Genomic DNA, 19,108 nt, shown 5'->3' on the forward strand with positions numbered 1-19,108 from the left:
AAGAGCAGCCTCAGAGAAGGTGACATGAGATACAGGCAGGAACTGGAATTACATAGCCATAAGCCAAGGAACATGTGGAGGCACCACAAACTAGAAGAACTGAGGAACAGATTATGCTCTAGAGAGCAAGCAGCCCTGCTGACGCCTTGATTCTGGACTTCTGGTCTCTTCTGGTCTCCAAACCTTGGAAAGCATCAATTTCTGTTATTTTAAGCCCCTCAGTGTTTGGTCATTGGTGATAACTGCCCTAGGAAGCTGATGCAAGTGGTATCTACCAGATCGTTCCACTGTAAAGTCACTGTTTTCCTTTCATAATGAATACAGGGGCGGGCTGTGATGCTTTGAGACTCTGAAAATATCCCTGCTTCTTCTTTAGTTTCACCCATTAATTTTAACATACATCGGTGGATCTTGTCGGCAGTAATTATTACAGTGGTGACGGTCTAATGGTGATTTTCTAGCTCTCTCTTTCCTTCTACAATTATTAATTGGAATTCCACTGTAAGAAAGAGCTATCTCGTCTATTCATTTATTTACTTAGTCAATTATTTATATCAGGGCTTTAGAGTCGATATTCTTAATAACTCCTTCCCAACTTAGCTCAAAGCATGTTTTCCAACACCAAGTCCAAGGGCAAATTAGGAAGGAGTTTTTTAAAGGCAAAAGAAAAAGAAAGGGATCTTCTCTGAGCACTGTTCTAAGAAACTTCATGTATCTTTTCTCATTCGCTTCTCCCCTCAGCCCCATGAATGAAGAACTCACAGCCTCACTGGAAACTCAGGAGAAATAAGAATCAGACGAGTTCAGGATTATGTCTGAGGACAAACAGCAATACGGGGAAGAGTATGATCTGAATCCCTATCTGTCTGGCTCCAAACACACATTATGTGCACCAAACCAAGCTGCCTTCTGAAGATGGGGAGAGGGGAGAAAGGGGAGGGGGAGACAGAAGCGCCAATGAATCCAAAGCTAATCCCACATCCAACTTTACTGCAGGTGGACACAGGGCATGTGGGAAGGTGAAGAAACAGTGGGAACCCTGCATCCCATTTGCACACAAGCCATTCATTCATTCCCTGTCATCAGAACAGCACAGGGAAGCCCCAGGTTCCTGAAGGAAAATGAAATGCGAAACAAGAGGCTGGCAGAAAGCAGGTGGGGCATGCTACGCAGGGCCACAGAGGGGATGTTCCCCTTGACTTTTCAGCCAATCCATCTGGCCGCTCCCCCCTTTGCCTCTCAGCAGTCTCTGGATCTCCCCTCCCCATCCCTTCTCCAGGAGTTGCCTCTGCAGCCCCCTCCACCTGCCTATCTGCTGCCTTCTCAGATCCTGGTCCAGAGACTCAGACCCTCCCTGTGATGATTCCCACATCAGTCCTGACTTCCTCCTCACTCTGGTCCTCCTAGCACCCCACCCTTCACCCCTGCAGTCCACCCTCTGGCTCTTTCTGGGAATTGGAGTGTATCTGGTCCCTCTCATTTTCAGAGGGACCAGAGAAACAACAGGGAAATCTGCTGTTTCTCTTTCCCTGTTTACTCCTCTCTGTGTGGCTTCCTCCACATCTTTTGTTCTTTGCTTCCTCTTTCCCTGCCTCTTCTTCTATTGCTAAATCCTTTTCTGTCTGTTCCTGCCAATTTCCCTTTATTTTTCTATCTCTATCTCATTGTCCTTGGCTCCCTTTATCTGTTTCCATTTATTTCTCTCTGCCGCTGGTCTTTTCTATGCATCCAGTATACAACAGTTGCTCAGTAAGTATCAGTGGATGTCTGTTTCTCTCTGCCCTCCTCTGTCTCACATTATGCAGATTTTTTTCTTACACACTTTCCCATTCTGTAGTCTTTCTTGGCTGGAAGGTTCAAAGGAACTGCCTCCAGGGCTCCCTTCCCAAGACGCATCTCCAGGATGCCTTTGTCAAGCTTCTCCATCTGAGCTGCATTGTTGGCTCAGACGAAAGGAGTGGGGATGGGAAATGTCTGTTTTCTGGCTTCGTTTTCTCCGTCTGTCAAATGAAGATGGGATATAGTCTACTGCTATTTGCAGTTGTCCACATGCCCCTTCTCCAGATAGGATGGCATATCCCTGCCATTGGCTCTGGGCTGGACCACACGAATGTGTGAGACCCTACATCTGAGCATTTGCTTTAAAAGCCATCCTAGATTTCTGCCTGCTCTCTTGCTCATTCCCTCTGCCATGAAAACAAAATGTCTCAGACAGGGGTTCCCCTTTAGCCACAGTTCCAGAAGGAGAAGACAAACAGATCTAAGCCACTGTGACTGCAGCTGCTGACACAAAGTGCATGAGAAATAAAGCATTGTTTGGTCAATCACTGAGATTCAGAGTGATTTGTTCATAGAAAAAATAAGCAAAAGCTGACTTCTTTCAAGAATTGGATTCTACAAGGTCTAAGATGTTTTCAGCTCCGACATTCCAAACAAATTTATAGTTCTACTGCTTTGGAGAAAACCTAGCCAAATGCTTTCATGTGCATTATATCAATTTGACGTCGGGATTTTCATTTTGCAAATGACCAAATGAGAAGCTCAGAGAGGTGAAGATTTGTCCAATTCTCTACCACTGATATAAAGTACAGCCTAAACTTGAAAACAGGCTTCCTAACACCAACCCCATACTCATTCTACTTCCCTAAGCTGCATCCCTAATGTTGTGGGTGATAAGCCACGGCTTTTTCTCCTCATCTTCCCATAAGCCTGGCGAGAGACCCTGCAGGCTTTTAGTGAATCCTTGTTGTAGAAGCAGGTCATGGCCAAGCTTTGAGGTTCATGCAGTTCACATTTTTAAATATTAAAACAAAAGTATTTGTGATTTTAAAAATTCCACTTTCTGGAAAAAAAAAAGTAAATGGGACTGATGAGTTATAGCAGAAACATAAAGATGTACTTGGGATATCCGTATTGCCAAACTTCATCATGTTTTAGCAACAGATAAAAGTTTGAGGATCTCAATAGACAGGATGCTAAGCAAAGAAGAGAATGTGACCTGCACAAGGTCACAGAGCATATGAGGAGCAGGGTCAGCACGTCCTGAGCCCCAGACCATAGCTTTTGTGCTCTGTGTATCACATGATTTTCCCACCACTAGATTTTCGCTGCCATCCTTTTAAAAATAATTCCTGGGGAGTTCCCGTCATGGCGCAGAGGTTAACGAATCCGACTAGGAACCATGAGGTTGCGGGTTCGATCCCTGCCCTTGCTCAGTGGGTTAATGATCCGGCGTTGCCATGAGCTGTGGTGTAGGTTGCAGACGCAGCTCAGATCCTGCGTTGCTGTGGCTCTGGCGTAGGCTGGTGGCCACAGCTCCGATTAGACCCCTAGCCTGGGAACCTCCATATGCCACAGGAGCGGCCCAAGAAATAGCAAAAAGACAAAAAAAATAAAATAAAAAAAATATATATATATAATTCCTCTGAGTTAGGATGTTTCCCCTTCTGCTCTGCCTCCTCTTGGAAAGGCTTTGAGACTTAGAGTCTGTAAGGGCTTGGTTTCTCCCACCCTGGTTACCATGAGCATCCTTCATTAATATCACTTATAAATGCAACAGCAATAGCTCTTATTGTTATTGGTTGAATTGTATCCACCCCAAAAAAGGCAGGCTGGGCTTCAAATCCCAGCACCTCAGAATGTGACCTTCTATGGTGATTGGGTTTTTATATACAGAGCTAACTAAGCTATGATAACCATTGGGATAGACCCCACTCCGATATAACCAGAGCCCTTATAAAAAGGACAAACGTTGGACACAGAGACAGAAACCCACGGAGTAGAGGTTATCCTGCCACAAGCTCAGGCACTGCTGGAAGCTAGGGGAGAGGTCTGGGGCAGACCCACATCTTGACCTCAGACTTCTAGCCCCCAGAACAGTGAGGCAAGACATTTCTGTGGTTTAAGTCATGCTGCGTGTGGTTCCTTGTTATAGGACACAGACACCTGTAAATAGCAGAGTCCTAACACTTACGACGACCTGACTATGTGTCAGGCTCTAGCATGTGTGCTTTCTATGTATCCTCATAGGTGGTCCTCCCAACAGCATCCTTTGGCAGGAAGTTCCATTTTCAGCCCAGTGCAGAAGAGAAAATAGAAGCAGAGGAAAGAAACATGCCCAAGTCATGTGGCCGATGAGTCGGTTATGGAGCCAGATATAGAGCTGCAGACTACCAGGTTCACAGTTCTTACACAAGAGCTACCACAGGCCTACATTTTCTCGAAAGTAGAACAGGAATAATAATGCCAATCTTATGGTTACCATCAGTGAAACCACTGGGTGGAGGGAAGAATGAGGAATAACACACACACACTACCGTATAAAACAGATGATTAACAAGAACCTACCATAGAGCGTAAGAAAATCTACTCAATGGTTTGTAATAACTTATGTGGGAAAAAAGAAGGGATATATTTATAGGTGTGGCTGCTTCACTTTGCTGTACACCTGAAACTAATACAAAACTATAAATCAACTGTACTTCAATAAAATTAAATTTTAAAATGACATCTATTAATTAGGATTATCATAAGAATTAAATGTTTAAAATGTGCCGATTACTATAACATATAACAGTGCTTGCGGGCATTATTAGTTTAAGATTCTTTGCTGTCTTGATTATTTTCTCATAAATTTTCTAGATAGTTATTGTTTCTCTTAACATGTGATCCCCAAAAGCTAACACAGTGTTTCAAGTCTCATCTGGAACCTTCTAAAGCTAGTGGCTCAGGAAGCTAGTTTTTCATGAATATAACTTAAAATGTTGGGCCCACTTTAAGAGGCAAATCACATAGAGTTGGCTTATTCTGAGCTTGTGGGTGATTTTTTAAAAGACCTCTCCCCGCTTTTTTTTTTTTCTTTTTTTCTCTTTTTCTAGCAGATAGGATTTTCATTGTTGGGTTTAGCGGGCAAGTAAAGCCTTGCATGATTGAGTAATTAAAAAATGAACGAAGGAAGGCATGATATACTGTGAATGAATACATGCAACGGTTCGGGAAATAATCTAAAGCCATTTTTCACAGGAAGCTTTAAGAAGTGTTATCCCCCTATCACACAGATCCTTTAAACAAAGCTACTGATTGAGAGTGGTAATAATAATTACTTAGATTTATGTGACAGTTTATAATCCTCAAAGTATTTTTCTATATATTATTATGCCATAGAATCACAGATCTTCTAAGATTGAAGGAACTACAACAGTCATCTAATTTAACTGTGACGTCTCTCAAAATCCAGATGAATAGGGCTTCTCGTTTTTGCTGGCATACCCGCAGAGACAAGGAACTCACTACCCTCTGACTCAGTCTGCTCCACGGCTGGAGAGCTCAGACACTTTGCAGACTTGGTCCTCTGTAGCCTCACCCTTGCTGGGGCCCATCAGTACAAATCTGTGGCATCTTCTGTAGGATGATCCCTTTGAAAGAAAAGTGTCCTCAAAGGTTTTCTGTTCTCACACATCAAATCAACCATTTCCTTTCATCCTTTTGCTCACAAACATTTTGGCCATAGTCCTCATCACTGATGTCTTCACAGTTAACTTTTTTGTTTTTTCTTTTTAGGGCCATACTTGCAGCATATGGAAGTTCCTGGGGGCCAGGGGTCAAATCAGAGCTGCAGCTACAACCTACACCAAAGCTTGTGGCAACCCCAGATCTTTATCCCACTGAGCGAGGCCAGGTACTAAACCTACATCCCTGTGGACACTGTGTTGGGTTCTTAACCCACTGAGCCACAGCGGGAACTCCTCTACAGCTAACATTTTAGTAACAGCTACCACTTTGTGAGCACTTACTGAATCCTGGGCTCTGCACCGTGAAGAATCATGTCCAGAGCAAAGACTCTTAATGTGTGCAGACTGGAACTCTCATTGGTCCTCACTGGTGATGTGCGCTTCAACAGGTTGTAAAATCTCCCCAGCTCTCAGGTTCCTCATCTGTGGATGAGGGCCAACGGGAGTACCTATCTTACTAAGGGATCAGAAGAGTTAAACGGAATGATGCACATGCTGCCACTCGATTGTGCCTGGCAAACGGGAAGTCCTCAGTGAAGTTAGCCGTCATTTTCATTATATGTGTGATCTCCTTCATTACTTAGGAAAAAAAAAAAAACAAAAATAAGAATTAGGAAACATTACCCCAGCTTCACAGATGATGAGGTTGATTTAGCCAAGGTCATAAAACCAACAGCCAACCATAGAGATTTAACCTTGCAGTTGACTGCCAAGTCATGAACCCCCCTTAGCATCACCACAGATTCCGCATGAGGTATTTGTATGAATGCGTCCATCATATTTTTTAATTTAAGCCAGCTCCTAATGCAGGGAGAAGAGAAATGGTGGTCTGCCATATAGCTTAAGGGCCAAGGATCTGCAGTCCACCTCTCTAGAATGAAATATTGATTTTACCATTTAACCTTGACCAACTCACACTGATAGCTTTTGATATTATTAACATCTCAGAGTCCACATCTATGAAATAAACATAATAATAGTTTCCACCTTAAGATCTGCTGTGAGGATTAAATTTAATAATGCATATAAAACAAACTTTACTACCCAGCATATAGTAAATATACAATAAATGTCAGGTATTGTGAATACTTCTCTAGATCAGATAAGAAGATAATGGCAAAAATAAGGCTAAACCCAAGGTCTCCTTACTCCAACACTCCAGCCCTTTAAACACTACTACAATGGTAATAGTAAAAGTCACTGTTACTGCCAGACTGGATATTAGGTACTATTTCTATATTTCTTTCCCTCTTCTCAACAACCCTGTGCGACTGGTATGATCAGTTGATTCAGAGATAAAGAAACTGAGGCTCAAAGAAGTGACTCCCCAGAGTAAAACCATCAGGAAGCAGGAATCAAGAAAGACGGAGTGTTCCGAACCTCTGTTCTGTTCTCTGCATCCTTCCTGCCCCCTGCTTGGCAGAAGCAGGCATGCGACTGCTTAGAGTAGCTAAAGCTGGGCCCTCCGACTAGAGGAATGACCCTCTACTCTTTTTCTCTGCCCAGGGGTTCACTGAGTACCTCCTTGTCGTGTGACCCTGGGGATATTAATAGTCAGATGATGCAACCTTCTGGGATGAAGTAGATGCCCAACTTAGGACTTAACAAACCCAAAAGAGCATGCTGGTTCCACTCCAGCGGGCATGGCTTGTAGCAGGTTCCAGTGACTGAGCCAGAGCTGGTTGCCCTGCATGGGTGGGCAGGACATTTTGCTGAGGAAAGTGGATGGAAAACATTGACCTGACCTCCAGATTTCTTTGCGATTTCATTGGATGATTTGGTCTTCTCACAAAGCAACTCGGACTGCACCATAGATGAAAACAAGGCGAAAATTGACAGAAGGAGAGCTGTGGGGTTCTGAGTAGCCATGTGAGAGGAGTTTGGGATTTGGGGAAAAGCCTGGTCTCATAAGTGCCTTCTTGTTAACCATACGGCCTTACGTAAGTCAACTGAACTCACGGAGTCTCAGATTTTTCATTTGTGAAATGTGGACACAGATCCCATCCACCATGTATGCCACTTTAAATGTCTTGGGTTTAAAAGACTGAATTTTTTACTAAAAAGATTAATTTTTATTATTATTAAAAAGAGAAGTTCCTACTGTGGCACAGCAGGTTAAGTATTTGGCATTGCTGCAGCTGTGGCTAGGATTCGATCCCTGGTCCAGGAACTTCCATATGCCACGGGCGCAGCCAAAAATAAATAAATAAATTTTCAAAACATTCTTTACAGATTAGGAAGGTGAGGGTGAGGAGAAGCTGACACTCTTTTTGTTGTTACTGAATTACCTGTGGCCAGAATGGCAAGGGCAGAGTCTGAGCCACAAAAAGATCTGGCCTCCAGGCCAAGTCCCACTCCCAGGGATCCTGGACAAGTCCTAATCTGTATCTGGACCTCAGTTTATCTTTGTGTGAAATGAAAGGGTATAATACATCACCACGTCTCCATAATAAAAGTACCTAGTGATAAAACTAATGCCCTTATGTGCCAAGTTCCTCTAATCCAAGTGCTCTCGTCCACAACAAGCATTAGTATAACCCTCATTTATAGATGACAAAAACATGGCATAGAGGAGTTAAATACTTTGCCCAACATCGCCCAGAGTGTAAAGCAGCAGAGTGGACCTTTACACCCAGGCACCCAGGTATTCAGGTGCGGGTATCTATGGTTATAACCATGTCATCCTACCTCTACAGAGAGGGCAGCATCTCTGAGGCATGTCCCACCTCTGAAAGGCTGGGCTGCCATCCATGGTTATTTAGAGGACTAGTGTTTCCTGGACACGACTCTCTCCGAGGGTAAAGTGAGGACAGGAAAGTCAAGATTTTGGAGCACTGAAGGGGGAAAGGGCTGGTGGGACCACAAGGTGGTATCCTTGGGCCACTCCAGCTTGAGGGCAGGGAGGGTCTGGAGAGGGCCAACCTCTGCACAACCTACCCCACAAGCCACATCCCAAATTACAGGGATTGAGAGACATCTGGGCTCAGCAAGTCCTTCTTTCCAAGCTTAACTCACTGAGCAGAAAAAAGTAAGGAACAACTACAGTCTTTGGGGAGAGAGTCTGATTGAGTGGAACTAAGACTGGATATGGAGGCAGGAACAGCCTATGCAGGACTCACTGATAATGAAATAATACTATCTGGGTTACTGGGTTACCAGAAGGACATATATGAGTAATTGCTTTGCCGAAAACATGGAAAATGCTAAATACTAGTCCAAACCAAGTCTCTCCCTTGACATTACAAGATGAGCAGTCACACCCTGTCGAGTCTTCTTAACATCAGATGGAGCCCCAGGCCCCATGAGGAACCCAGAAAGGACCCAGAGATGATGCCTATGGACCTGCAACCCAAAGTGAGCATGCAGGCACCCACTTGGCTTGGCATGTGGCTGCACCACTCGCTAAATATAAAAATGGGAAAAGTCTATCACACTCCATGAATAACACAAAGGCCTTGATTTGTTCCTCCACGTGATGAGCGTGCGTTAGGTCCAAATTTAACAGTGCTGTCTGGCTGGGATATGTGTGTGTTTTTCCAAAAAGAGAAAACTTCCAAGCACTTAATTCAGCCCTAATGAGAATATCTAATTCACAGTGCAGACTGAAAACGGACCAGGAAGCACAGAGACCAAAAGCCAAGATCTGCTCCACTGTAGGCTCTTGGTAAGCACTGAGAGCTGGGTCACAGCCCTCCTGTGTTGAGTGGCCTTGGGCCAGCCGGTTCACCTCTCCGAGCATACCTTTGTCACGCATAGGTTGAGAATAACATTTCGTCCCCTCGTGCAGCCAGCAGAGCTGTGCTAAAGGGGAAAAGGAGACAATGATTTCGGAGTGGTTTGAGGAGGGAAAAGCACGAGAGGGGTGCCAGCTATGGCTATGATCAGATCTCTTCTTGAGCCAATTCGACCCTGTGCATTCTGCATTTTCATTCTTTTTTTCCTATCTAATGTGCAAAGCCATTCATGACCGCTTTTAAATGAAATCCCTCATGTGAGTCTACATCCATGTTAGACTCCCATTCAAGTGATTTCTGCCCTAGCATCCTTCTGTGAGGAGGCAGCATCCTCAGAGAGTTCCAGATCATGGGGCCAACAGAGACGGAAGGCCACGTCACCTGTGATATGGAGGTGACACGCCTGACTTCTTGGTGAGGATGCAATGAAGCTGTGTCCATGAGCATGCCCAGCACAGTGCAGGATGCATGGGGATCAATAAACCCCTGTCCTGGGAGAAACAGAGGGTAGAGGACAAAGTTCAGTTTTTGGAGACAGGCACGTGCGGGTTCAAATACCCAAGAGCAGCTCTGTCTCCGCCTGGCTCTGTGACCTTGGGCAAGTTTCCCTGCCCCTCGGACTCAGTATTGACAACGGTCAAGTGAGGGTAGTGGAGGAGCTTCTATCCAGCGGTCACCATGCACCGTCTTCACAGCAGGGGGTGTGGTGAGGGTTAAAGTGACTGGCACATCAAGGGCGCTTGGGAAAGGGCAGCCCCATTCCAGTTGCGTTTGCTCAGTCATTCTTGGAAAGGCCAGCTGTATTTTGGAGTGCTGACCCTCGGCCCTGGGTGAAGTGGGCCCAGCACGTGATGGATGTTAAACTGCTATTCCCAGAGAGGTCGGCCAAAAGGCCAAGGAGTTGAAGCCCCTTTATTTTCTTCTCTGAAGCACAATTAGTTTGTCACAGCTGAAAGGTGATGGATGAGTATGTGCCAGTCCAAGTGACACCACAGAATCCATCTGACCTTCCGTTTATTGTCCTAACCTCTCACATTCAGCCAGCTCCTTCCCTCCCCCAGCTGGCAATCCCTGGCCTCCTCCCACCATCTCTCCACCGCCCCATCAGTACCCAATCTCCCTACTGAGTTCCCACCCACTCACCATGACGGAGATGTGGACGATGTGCATTTGCTCCTCGACGATCTCCGAGGGCTCCTGCAGGGTGGGGGCGGTGGCCCGGGCCAGCTGCCCAGAGCTGCTCATGGAGACGTGGAAGTACAGGGTGCCGTTTTCCAGCCACTGCTGCCTCCAGTGCACCAGCGAGATGTCCGCCGCCGTGCCCGACATCTCTGCAAGACAAGACCCAAGGCGCCTGGTGAGGGGACGCCTGGCCCCGGCGCTCCGGGGTGGGAAGAGGAGCCACACATATCCAGGGGCTCTGAAGGCACCTAGCTTGCACCAGGATCCCTTTCCTGGTGCCCAGAGATCACCACTTCGCTTTCAGATGAGCCAATTGTAGCCAAGGTCCTCCCTCAGCAACCAAGTGGCAGAGGCAGGATTTGAACCAAGGGCTGCCTGGAGCCCTTCAGATAGCAACACACAGGAGAAGGTAATTCATTCTGCTCCAGCAGGGGTATGGACCTAAGCAAGGCGGGGGGGGGGGGTGACTGTGCTTATGTTCTCCTGAGGCCATGGAACTGTAAGAAGGGGAGGGAGGACAGCTGTGAGAAGAGTGGGAGATGGGTACCACGTGGGAATTCTCTAGAAGCTGAGCTGGAACTGCTCATGGTAGAAATGCAGACCCTCAGAGCCAGGAGGCCCTAGATGACATCCAGCCCAGCTGAGATGCCTGAGGGTCACTCTTTAGTGAATGGAGCTTGGCAAGTAGGTTGTTCTGAGCCATTTCCCCTGCATCAGTTTGAACAGCTCATTTTTTTTTTCCCTCATAGTGGATACACTATGCTCTCGAGCAAAGGAGTATTGACACAAAGGTTTCCATGGTTTAAAAATACTTGAAAACCCACTCTCCTGCTCCAGTGTCTTCATATAACCAATGGGAAGTTAGGACTTTCTATTCAGTTGAAGGGTAACTGCCTTGACCTTCCTAATTCTTGCCTCTATACTGCTCTTTGCTCTTTCCCCTCTGAAGATCCTTTTTTTTTTTTCTTTTTAGGGCCACACCCACAGCATATGGAAATTCCCAGGCTAGGGGTCAAATCAGGGCTACAGCTGCAGGTCTATGCCACAGCCACAGCAACTTGGGATCCAAGACATGTCTGTGACCTACACCACAGCTCACAGCAACACCAGATCCTTAACCCACTGAGCGAGGCCAGGGATCGAACCCAAAACCTCATGGTTCTAGTTGGATTCCTTTCCACTGCGCCACAACAGGAATTCCCTGAAGATACTTTTAAAGTAAAAATTATCATTCTAATAGTTGTTCCATTCAACATAAGCATACCAACATAGTTTCTTTTTAAAAAAAATTTTTTTTTTTGTCTTTTTAGTGCCACACCCATGGCATATGGAGGTTTCCAGGCTAGGGGTTGAACTGGAGCTGTAGCTGATAGCCTACGCCACAGCCACAGCAACACAGGATCCGAGCCGAGTCTGCAACCTACACCACAGCTCATGGCAACGCTAGAACCTTAACCCGCTGAGCAAGGCCAGGGACCGAACCTGCATCCTCATGGATCCTAGTCAGATTCGTTTCTGCTGAGCCATGCGGGAACTCCCATAGTTTCTTATTAAGAAAGATAATGGCATAGAATACCAAATGCTTCCTTATACTAGGATCACACAATCTTTTCACAGTGCTGTCTACTAAAGGGATGAGTCCCTGGGAATATCTTAGGACAACAAGGACTCTCAGTGTGTCCTGTGAAGAAACGGGAAAGGTGGTGGGGTTCTTAGAGAATTATCAGGTCTTCCCTCAAGTGAGAGTTACTACAAGAGGGTTACTATAGGAGACAGAGGCAATCCATCAACAGACAAGTAGCCTTCACAGCATCTGAGGATTAGGACTCTGGACCAAGATATGGAGCTGACCTAGAGGCAGTATTCCTACAGTCCTCAAAGTACTCATGCCTGTCGCTCATGTATGAAATCGAGGAGGATGGATGGGGCAGCAAAGCTAGAACTTCAAGTCACCTCTCCCCATGTCCACTGCAGCCCCCATCCTATCAGGGGACACTAAATAAGAAAGAGTCACCTTGAAGAGATGAAGCAGTGATATCTGCTTTATATCATCCATTCCCAATGGATGCCAGCTCCTTCAGATTCGCAATCCAAAGTCCTTGGGGCGGGGAGAGCATCTGGCACTTAATAGTGTTATAAAAAGTTACCCATTAATATTTATTATTATTAACAGGGACGGATATAATTCACCCTTCAGCTGCTCTGAAAAAAAAAAAAAAAAAAAAAAACTTGGGACATTCTTGATTACTTGCTTTCTCTCCCACTCCTTATCCAGACCACTGCAAAATCCTTTAAAATCCATCCAAAATGCAACCCTTCTCAGCTCCTCTACTGCAGACCCCCGGCCAAGACACCATCTTTCCTGCCCGGCTCACTGCAAGGGTTTCCTAACTTGGCTCTCTTCTGCCACCCTTGCCTCTCCTGTCTATTCTCAACCAAACGCCAAGGGAATCCTGCTCCAGCATAAGCCCATGCACACCAATCCTCTGCTGTATACCAACAGTCTCCTAGTCCATCCCAAGGCAAAGACAAAGTGGCTGGAATGTGGTAAGTTATTAGTCAAGTGAAACCCCGCTTGGGCTGCTTGCTGCACTAACTGTTGAGCAGGGCTGGAGATCACCCCAGGAGTGCACCAGCTTCCAGAATTCAGGCCCCAAAGGGCCCCCAGGGCTTGCCATGAGGCCCCGTGGGAGAAGACTGGCTGAGTGCCTCTTCTATGAAGCAGGTCTCTCCTCAGCACCTTCCCTCCCCCGCTGGCCTGCCCCACCTCCCAGCCTCAGCATCTGAGGACCTGGCAGCAGTTTCTCTGGCAGCTGGCCAGCTGGGCCAAGGCAACGTGAAGACATTATGGTAAATGGCCTTGCTCAGTACCTTGCTCATTTTTCTCTCAGGGCATCAAAGCCAGAACCAGATGTCCAGGGAACCCAGGGCTGGGATTTGCCAATGGAAATAGCTGTCTCTCATGAAGCAGCTCAAGAAGGAGGATCTGTGTGCTGTGGGTTCGGCAGACACGTACGGTGCTCAGAGTCCCTAAAATGGCATCAGCAGAGAGTCCCCAGGCAGGCTGCATTGGGTTGACACAGCCCAATATAGGAGGCGGCAGAGTAAGTGGAATTACACTTGCTGAAATCTGTGCTGCTTAGTTCTGGAGCTTCCCCAGCTGGTGCCTGAAATCCCATCACTCAAGAAGCTTGCCATCCCCGTGTTCAAATGAGAAGACAGAGGGTCACAGAGGGCTAGTCACGAGCTAGTCACTGGTGAACTGATACCCAGCTGGATGCTGCAGATTTCCAGTCCACATCATCTCTAATATACCAATCACTCTTAAAGCATCTCCTTTTCCTTGACTAAATTAGCCTGGGCATCCAAACTAAATGGAGCTCTTTGTTTGCTACGGCGATGAGTGCACAGTCAGCAGACAGTAAACGTTAAATGATAATAACAGTGTGTGAAACACAGTAAATATTGAATCACAGAGAACGGCTCCAGACTTATTCTATTACAAAGGGAGAGAGAGAGAAAACAAAAAATTGTTGTTGGCACGGCAAAGGGGCATGAAACTTCAAAGGGAAAACTGCCTTTGTGGAAGCAGAAGGTCTTGGTCATTCATTCATTTATGTGTTTCTTTGTTTAGTTACTCAACACACTTTATTGAGGACCTATTCAATGGCAGGCAGCTGAGTAGCCTGGAATATGGAGTGACAGGAGACAGAGCTTTATCTTCAGAAGTTCATGGTCCTTAAATGCAGAATTCTACCCCTGCCCCATGTCACCATCCACACATGCACACACTCTCCATTTAATGTGACCCAACCCTCCCACATCATCTCATCATGTGCCCCAGCCCTCAGGAGTCACAACTGTCCCTCACTCGGGCCAGGCGTCTCTTGTCTCAGTCTGTGGACTTTGTCCAATCTCTGGAAATCTACACCCAAAGCTTATGAGCTGGCTTCTTCTCAGCCTTTGTTTCTCAGTCCAATTGATACCTGCTCAGAAAAGCTGTGCCACTCTTCTCTAAAATACTCCTTTTTAGAATGCCTTTATGGTGCAGCAGGTTAAAGATCTAGCATTGTCACTGAAGTGGTTCAGGTTGCTGCTGTGGCAGAGGTGCCACCCCTGGCCTAGGAACTTCCATATGGTACAGGTGTGGCCAAAAAATAAAAAAATAAAATACTCCTTTTCAAATACATCCACGATCTATCTACCGCAGTACCTTTGCAAACTCTTTTTTTTTTCTTTTTATAACTGCATCTGCGACATACAGAAGTTCTCAGGTTAGGGGTCAAATCAGAGCTGCCGCTGCTGGCCCACACCACAGCCACAGCCGTGTCAGATCAGAGCCACATCTGTGACCTATGGTGAAGTTTGCAGTGATACCAGATCCTTAACCCACTGAGCGAGCCCAGGGATTAAATCCACATCCTCACAGATATTATGTCGGGTTTTTAACCTGCTGAGCTGCAATGAGAACACTATACAAACACTTTCTACAGAACTTATCACTATTAGAAATTTATTGCATATATTTTCTTGAACATGTGTTTAATGCCTCTCTCTCCAGGATGGCAGGGACTTCATGTGTCTTATTTCCTGCCACATTTCAAGTGCTTGGGCACATATAAATGCTCAATAAAAACAATTACTGAATTGCTAATGAATACACATGTACACACACACACACACAGACTCACATACACATGTACTTACACATATTAATAATAAGATGATGAAAGTAGTGGTTAAGTCTCACTAGGGAATTAAAGAAAAAGTAAGGGTCCATTGGGAACTTGAGGGAGGGACAAGACTCTCTTAGCCTTGCGACCAAGAACTACTCTAAAAACGTGGTAACTTGAGCTTTGCAGAGGATGGACATCTCATTAGCCCTCAGAGGAAGGGAGGAGGCACAGAGACAGGTGTCTCAGGGCAGTAAAGCCACATGCACAAGGAGGAAGGCAGCAGAATGGCAGGCTGGCAATGCGGTCCAGACACGGAGTTAAGCACTTGAATGTTTGGTGATAGAGTACATACTTTATTCAGCATGCAGCAGGCAATCAGAGGAGCGGACCCCATCCGAGAGCTGGTCCTAGGTCCATTAAAAACAGGTCAAAGAAACAGAAGCATAACCAAGACTCGTTCTTGAAATTCCCTGCTGATTGATTTTCCAATTGCATTTTCCCTTTCCTCTTCCCCTAGTCCCTCCATATAAACATTTCATTGAAGTCTTCAAGTCATATTACCATCAAACTTAAAGCAAAAGGGGGACTAAACGCATTTGGTCGGGAACCAAGACGATTCCCATAAAGGCAGATTATGCTGACATGATGAATATAAAATGAAACAGCAGATATTAAAGTGGGAGAATTGGTGTGCCATGCCTTCCGGGGGTAGACTAACTCCAATGCCTGCCTCCCTCCCACCCCAAAGAGCTCAGTTTTATATTGGAATCATAAAGAAACACGGGGATTGCCTTTTCACCTTTCACTGTTCTCCCCACATGGGCTGCAACTCCTGAAATATTCAATAGGCTCAAATCCCCTCCACCACCAGCTAAAGCCAAGCACAAGGATGAGCCTTGATCAGTGATTCTGGGAAGACCTCTATCCTGCCTCAGCAGCCACAGATGCCTTTCAGCCTCCTGGAAAAGAAATAAAAAAAAATCCCGAAGGCGTGTTGTGGTTTTAATTGGCTTGTTCTTCCTAATCTATGGCACTCATTGTATTTTTATTTAATTCCTGAAGGTCATTATGAATATAAGGAGCTCTCCTGATCACCAGCCATCTTGGTAACATCTCCCAAGTGGCTAACTAACCCGTCTTCAGATTCCACAGCACCAGCTGACCCTCCGGCAAATTATTCGCAGAAGGCCAGAGAGTGCTTCTGATGAGTTTGCAAATGGTTTCTGCCTCACCAGGGGGGGGAAAGCAGGCGGTTCTGTGAGATGAACTCACTGCATAGGCAGAGGAGTTGGGAAAGGGAGTGATGTTGAGTTCAAGCACCCCTGCATTCACTGTTCTGGTCTCTGTGGGCGGTCACCTCTATGCACGAAGTCCTGCTACGTGGCTTGGGAAAGAGATCTCAAATGCACGCCCCTCACTGTCATCTCTACAATGTCAATCTTGACATTGTCATCTCTACAGTGGTTGCCTGACTGCAAACCTCTATCATCTCTCTTGTGGACGACTTCAAATGATTCTGTGCTGGTCAGGGTCTCATCAGAAAAGAGAAGACACACTCAGTAAAGGTTAATGAGACATGTGGAATAGTGGGACCATTTGCAAAGGCTTTGGAAGTATCTTGGGGTTCTCAGAGAAACAGAAGCAATAGGACATATGTAGATACATAGAAAGATACTTATGAGGGATTGGGGCACAGGACTGTGGAAACTAAGATGTCCCACAGTCTCCCATCTTCAAGTTGCAAGTCCAGGAAAGCTAGTGGAACGGTTCCAGTCTGAGTCCCAAAGCTCAAGAACCAAGAGGACCAACGTCAGAGGCCAGGAAAGGATGGATGTCCAGGCTCAAGCAGAGAGCAAATCTGCTGGTCCTCCAATCTGGGTTTAGGCTGGGTTTGAGTCCTAGAATCTGGGTTCAAATTCCAGTCTCTGTTCTGGCTGGGTTCAGGCTGTTAGAGCTGTCAGGTTTAGGATGACTCCACAGGCACTGAGAAAGACCTTTCTCCTTTACTTAGTCTCCCCATTCAAATGCTGATCTCTTCTAGAAACACTTCTCCAGGTATATCCAGGAGTAATGTTTTGCCAGTTCTCTGGAAATCTGTTAGCTCAGGCAAGCTGCCATAGGAAATTAATCATCATGGCAGGGTTAAGGCCTGCCAATGATGATGCACCCCAAAGAAGGCAACAGCAAGGAGGGATCACCATTCAAGGTCTGAAGGGGCAAGGGGAGGGAGAGTGGGAACACCCTGAATGAACCATGAATGCAGAAAAGGGCGGCCAGACAGCAGCTATGGGCTTCGGGTAGTATGATCCAGTAGAATAACCCAGCTACCGACAAGGCATGACCCAGTATGGAGGTAGTGGGGTAATAAATGCTCCAACCTTCCTCTCTTTGTACCTGCTAATCTCCTGCAGATGCCTAACATGGGCCGATCCCAACCAAACACACAAGAGTGCTCCAGTGAAGCAAATCATACAGGTCAGCCTTCCAAGGCACACAGCAGGGAGGAAAAGCACGGTGGGTGGACCTCAAGGGAAAAAGGAAGACTATCTCGTGGCTTCGACTGGTGGCCTTGCCCACAGGCTTCCTTCCTTCCAGGCATCCTTCAAATGGCTACCAGGCTTACATTTCTAACTTGCAAACAGGCTCGTGACATTCCTTTGATGAAAACCTTTCAAGGGCTCTAGATTCCCCTCAGGGGAAAACCTAATTTCACCAGCCTGGCATCTGCATTTCTCCCCTGCCCTATCTTATTTCACTCCTTTCTTTGCACTTATATGTTAGATCTGATCAAATGTTTATGTAATCTTCTACATACACTCTGCTGGTTCCTAACTTAAGGACTTGGAATATGTTTTCTCAGAGTTTGGGGATAACCTTCCTCCCAAACCCCATCCCTCACTCTGGAAGGCCCCCCTTACCCCCAGAGTCCCCCCGCTTTGTGCTTCCATAAAGAAGAAATATTGCATGTTGCATAGGATCACAGACTCTAGAGACCAAGTGCTTAACTTTGCATCCCAGTTCCCTTGTGTTCAAGTTATACGCCTTTGGACAAGCTCTTGAGCTTTCTCCATGCTTCAGTTTCCCCATCTATCAAATGAGAACATTGTTAATAACACCTGCTTCATAGGGTCATTGTGAGAATTAAATGAGATAATGCAAATGAATTACCTTTTAGCATTAATCTTGATCCTCAGTAAGCACCCCACAGCTCCATTTGTTACATATTACTTCATACATATGCTACAGCACCTTATTTTAACATGGTATTTATCTGTGTTAAAATGATCCATTTATACAGCTGACTTCTCTCATTGGACTTTGGTGCATAGCCATGTGTGTGCCCTCGTGATTCACACAGGAGACAAATAGAGAAGAAGGTTCTATAACTGTTTGGTGAGTTGAACCGAGCTGTCCTCATATCTGAATTCAGATGGGCATCCCCAGAAGACAGAGACGAGATGCCAAAGACAGCTTGATGCCCATATAACTACTCTATAGAAATTTATTCAACATCTGGCTCAAGTTTAAGCACCTTGGAGAATGCAAATGAAGAGAAAAATAGAACTTTAACTTTCAAGGAGCTTGCATCCCCATGGAGAGGATGAGGAAGTTTATAGAGAAAATACACAATTTTTCTATTTAAATATAAGTATATGCATATACTGCTGGAAAGAAATACCCTGGAACATCAAGAATGGAGGGATCAGAGGTGATTTTAATCATGTTCTGATTCATTTTTCTCTACTCTGCATTTTCTACTTTGAATATATATTACCTCTGTAGCAGATGCAAATACGTGCTCACTTTAAAATTCATTTAGTCAACCAACCTTTTCTGAGATCTGGCATTGAAGAACTCTATCCTCAGGAGCTCAGTCCAAGGAACAGAGAAAAACATGCTATAGTTAGCTATAAATCAAAACAAGAAGCTTAGAGCAGAGGTGATAACTTCTGGCTGGATCTAGAAAGTATTCATAGAGGAGTCTTAAAGCATGGGCAAAATTTCA

General features: G+C 45.6%; 1 protein-coding gene across 6 annotated transcripts in view; it reads right to left on the bottom strand.

Moving 5' to 3' along the window:
- Nucleotides 1-19,108, bottom strand: part of ASTN2 (astrotactin 2) — a 915,211-nt gene that overhangs the window by 772,505 nt on the left and 123,598 nt on the right. For all 6 annotated transcript variants that reach the window (XM_021074502.1, XM_021074486.1, XM_021074494.1 and 3 more), the window contains exon 2: nucleotides 10,388-10,575. In XM_021074502.1, coding sequence (XP_020930161.1) covers nucleotides 10,388-10,575 — 188 coding nt within the window. The remainder of the gene's footprint in view (nucleotides 1-10,387; nucleotides 10,576-19,108) is intronic.

Source organism: Sus scrofa, chromosome 1 (assembly GCF_000003025.6).
Source record: "Sus scrofa isolate TJ Tabasco breed Duroc chromosome 1, Sscrofa11.1, whole genome shotgun sequence".
Taxonomy (NCBI): Eukaryota; Metazoa; Chordata; class Mammalia; order Artiodactyla; family Suidae; genus Sus; species Sus scrofa.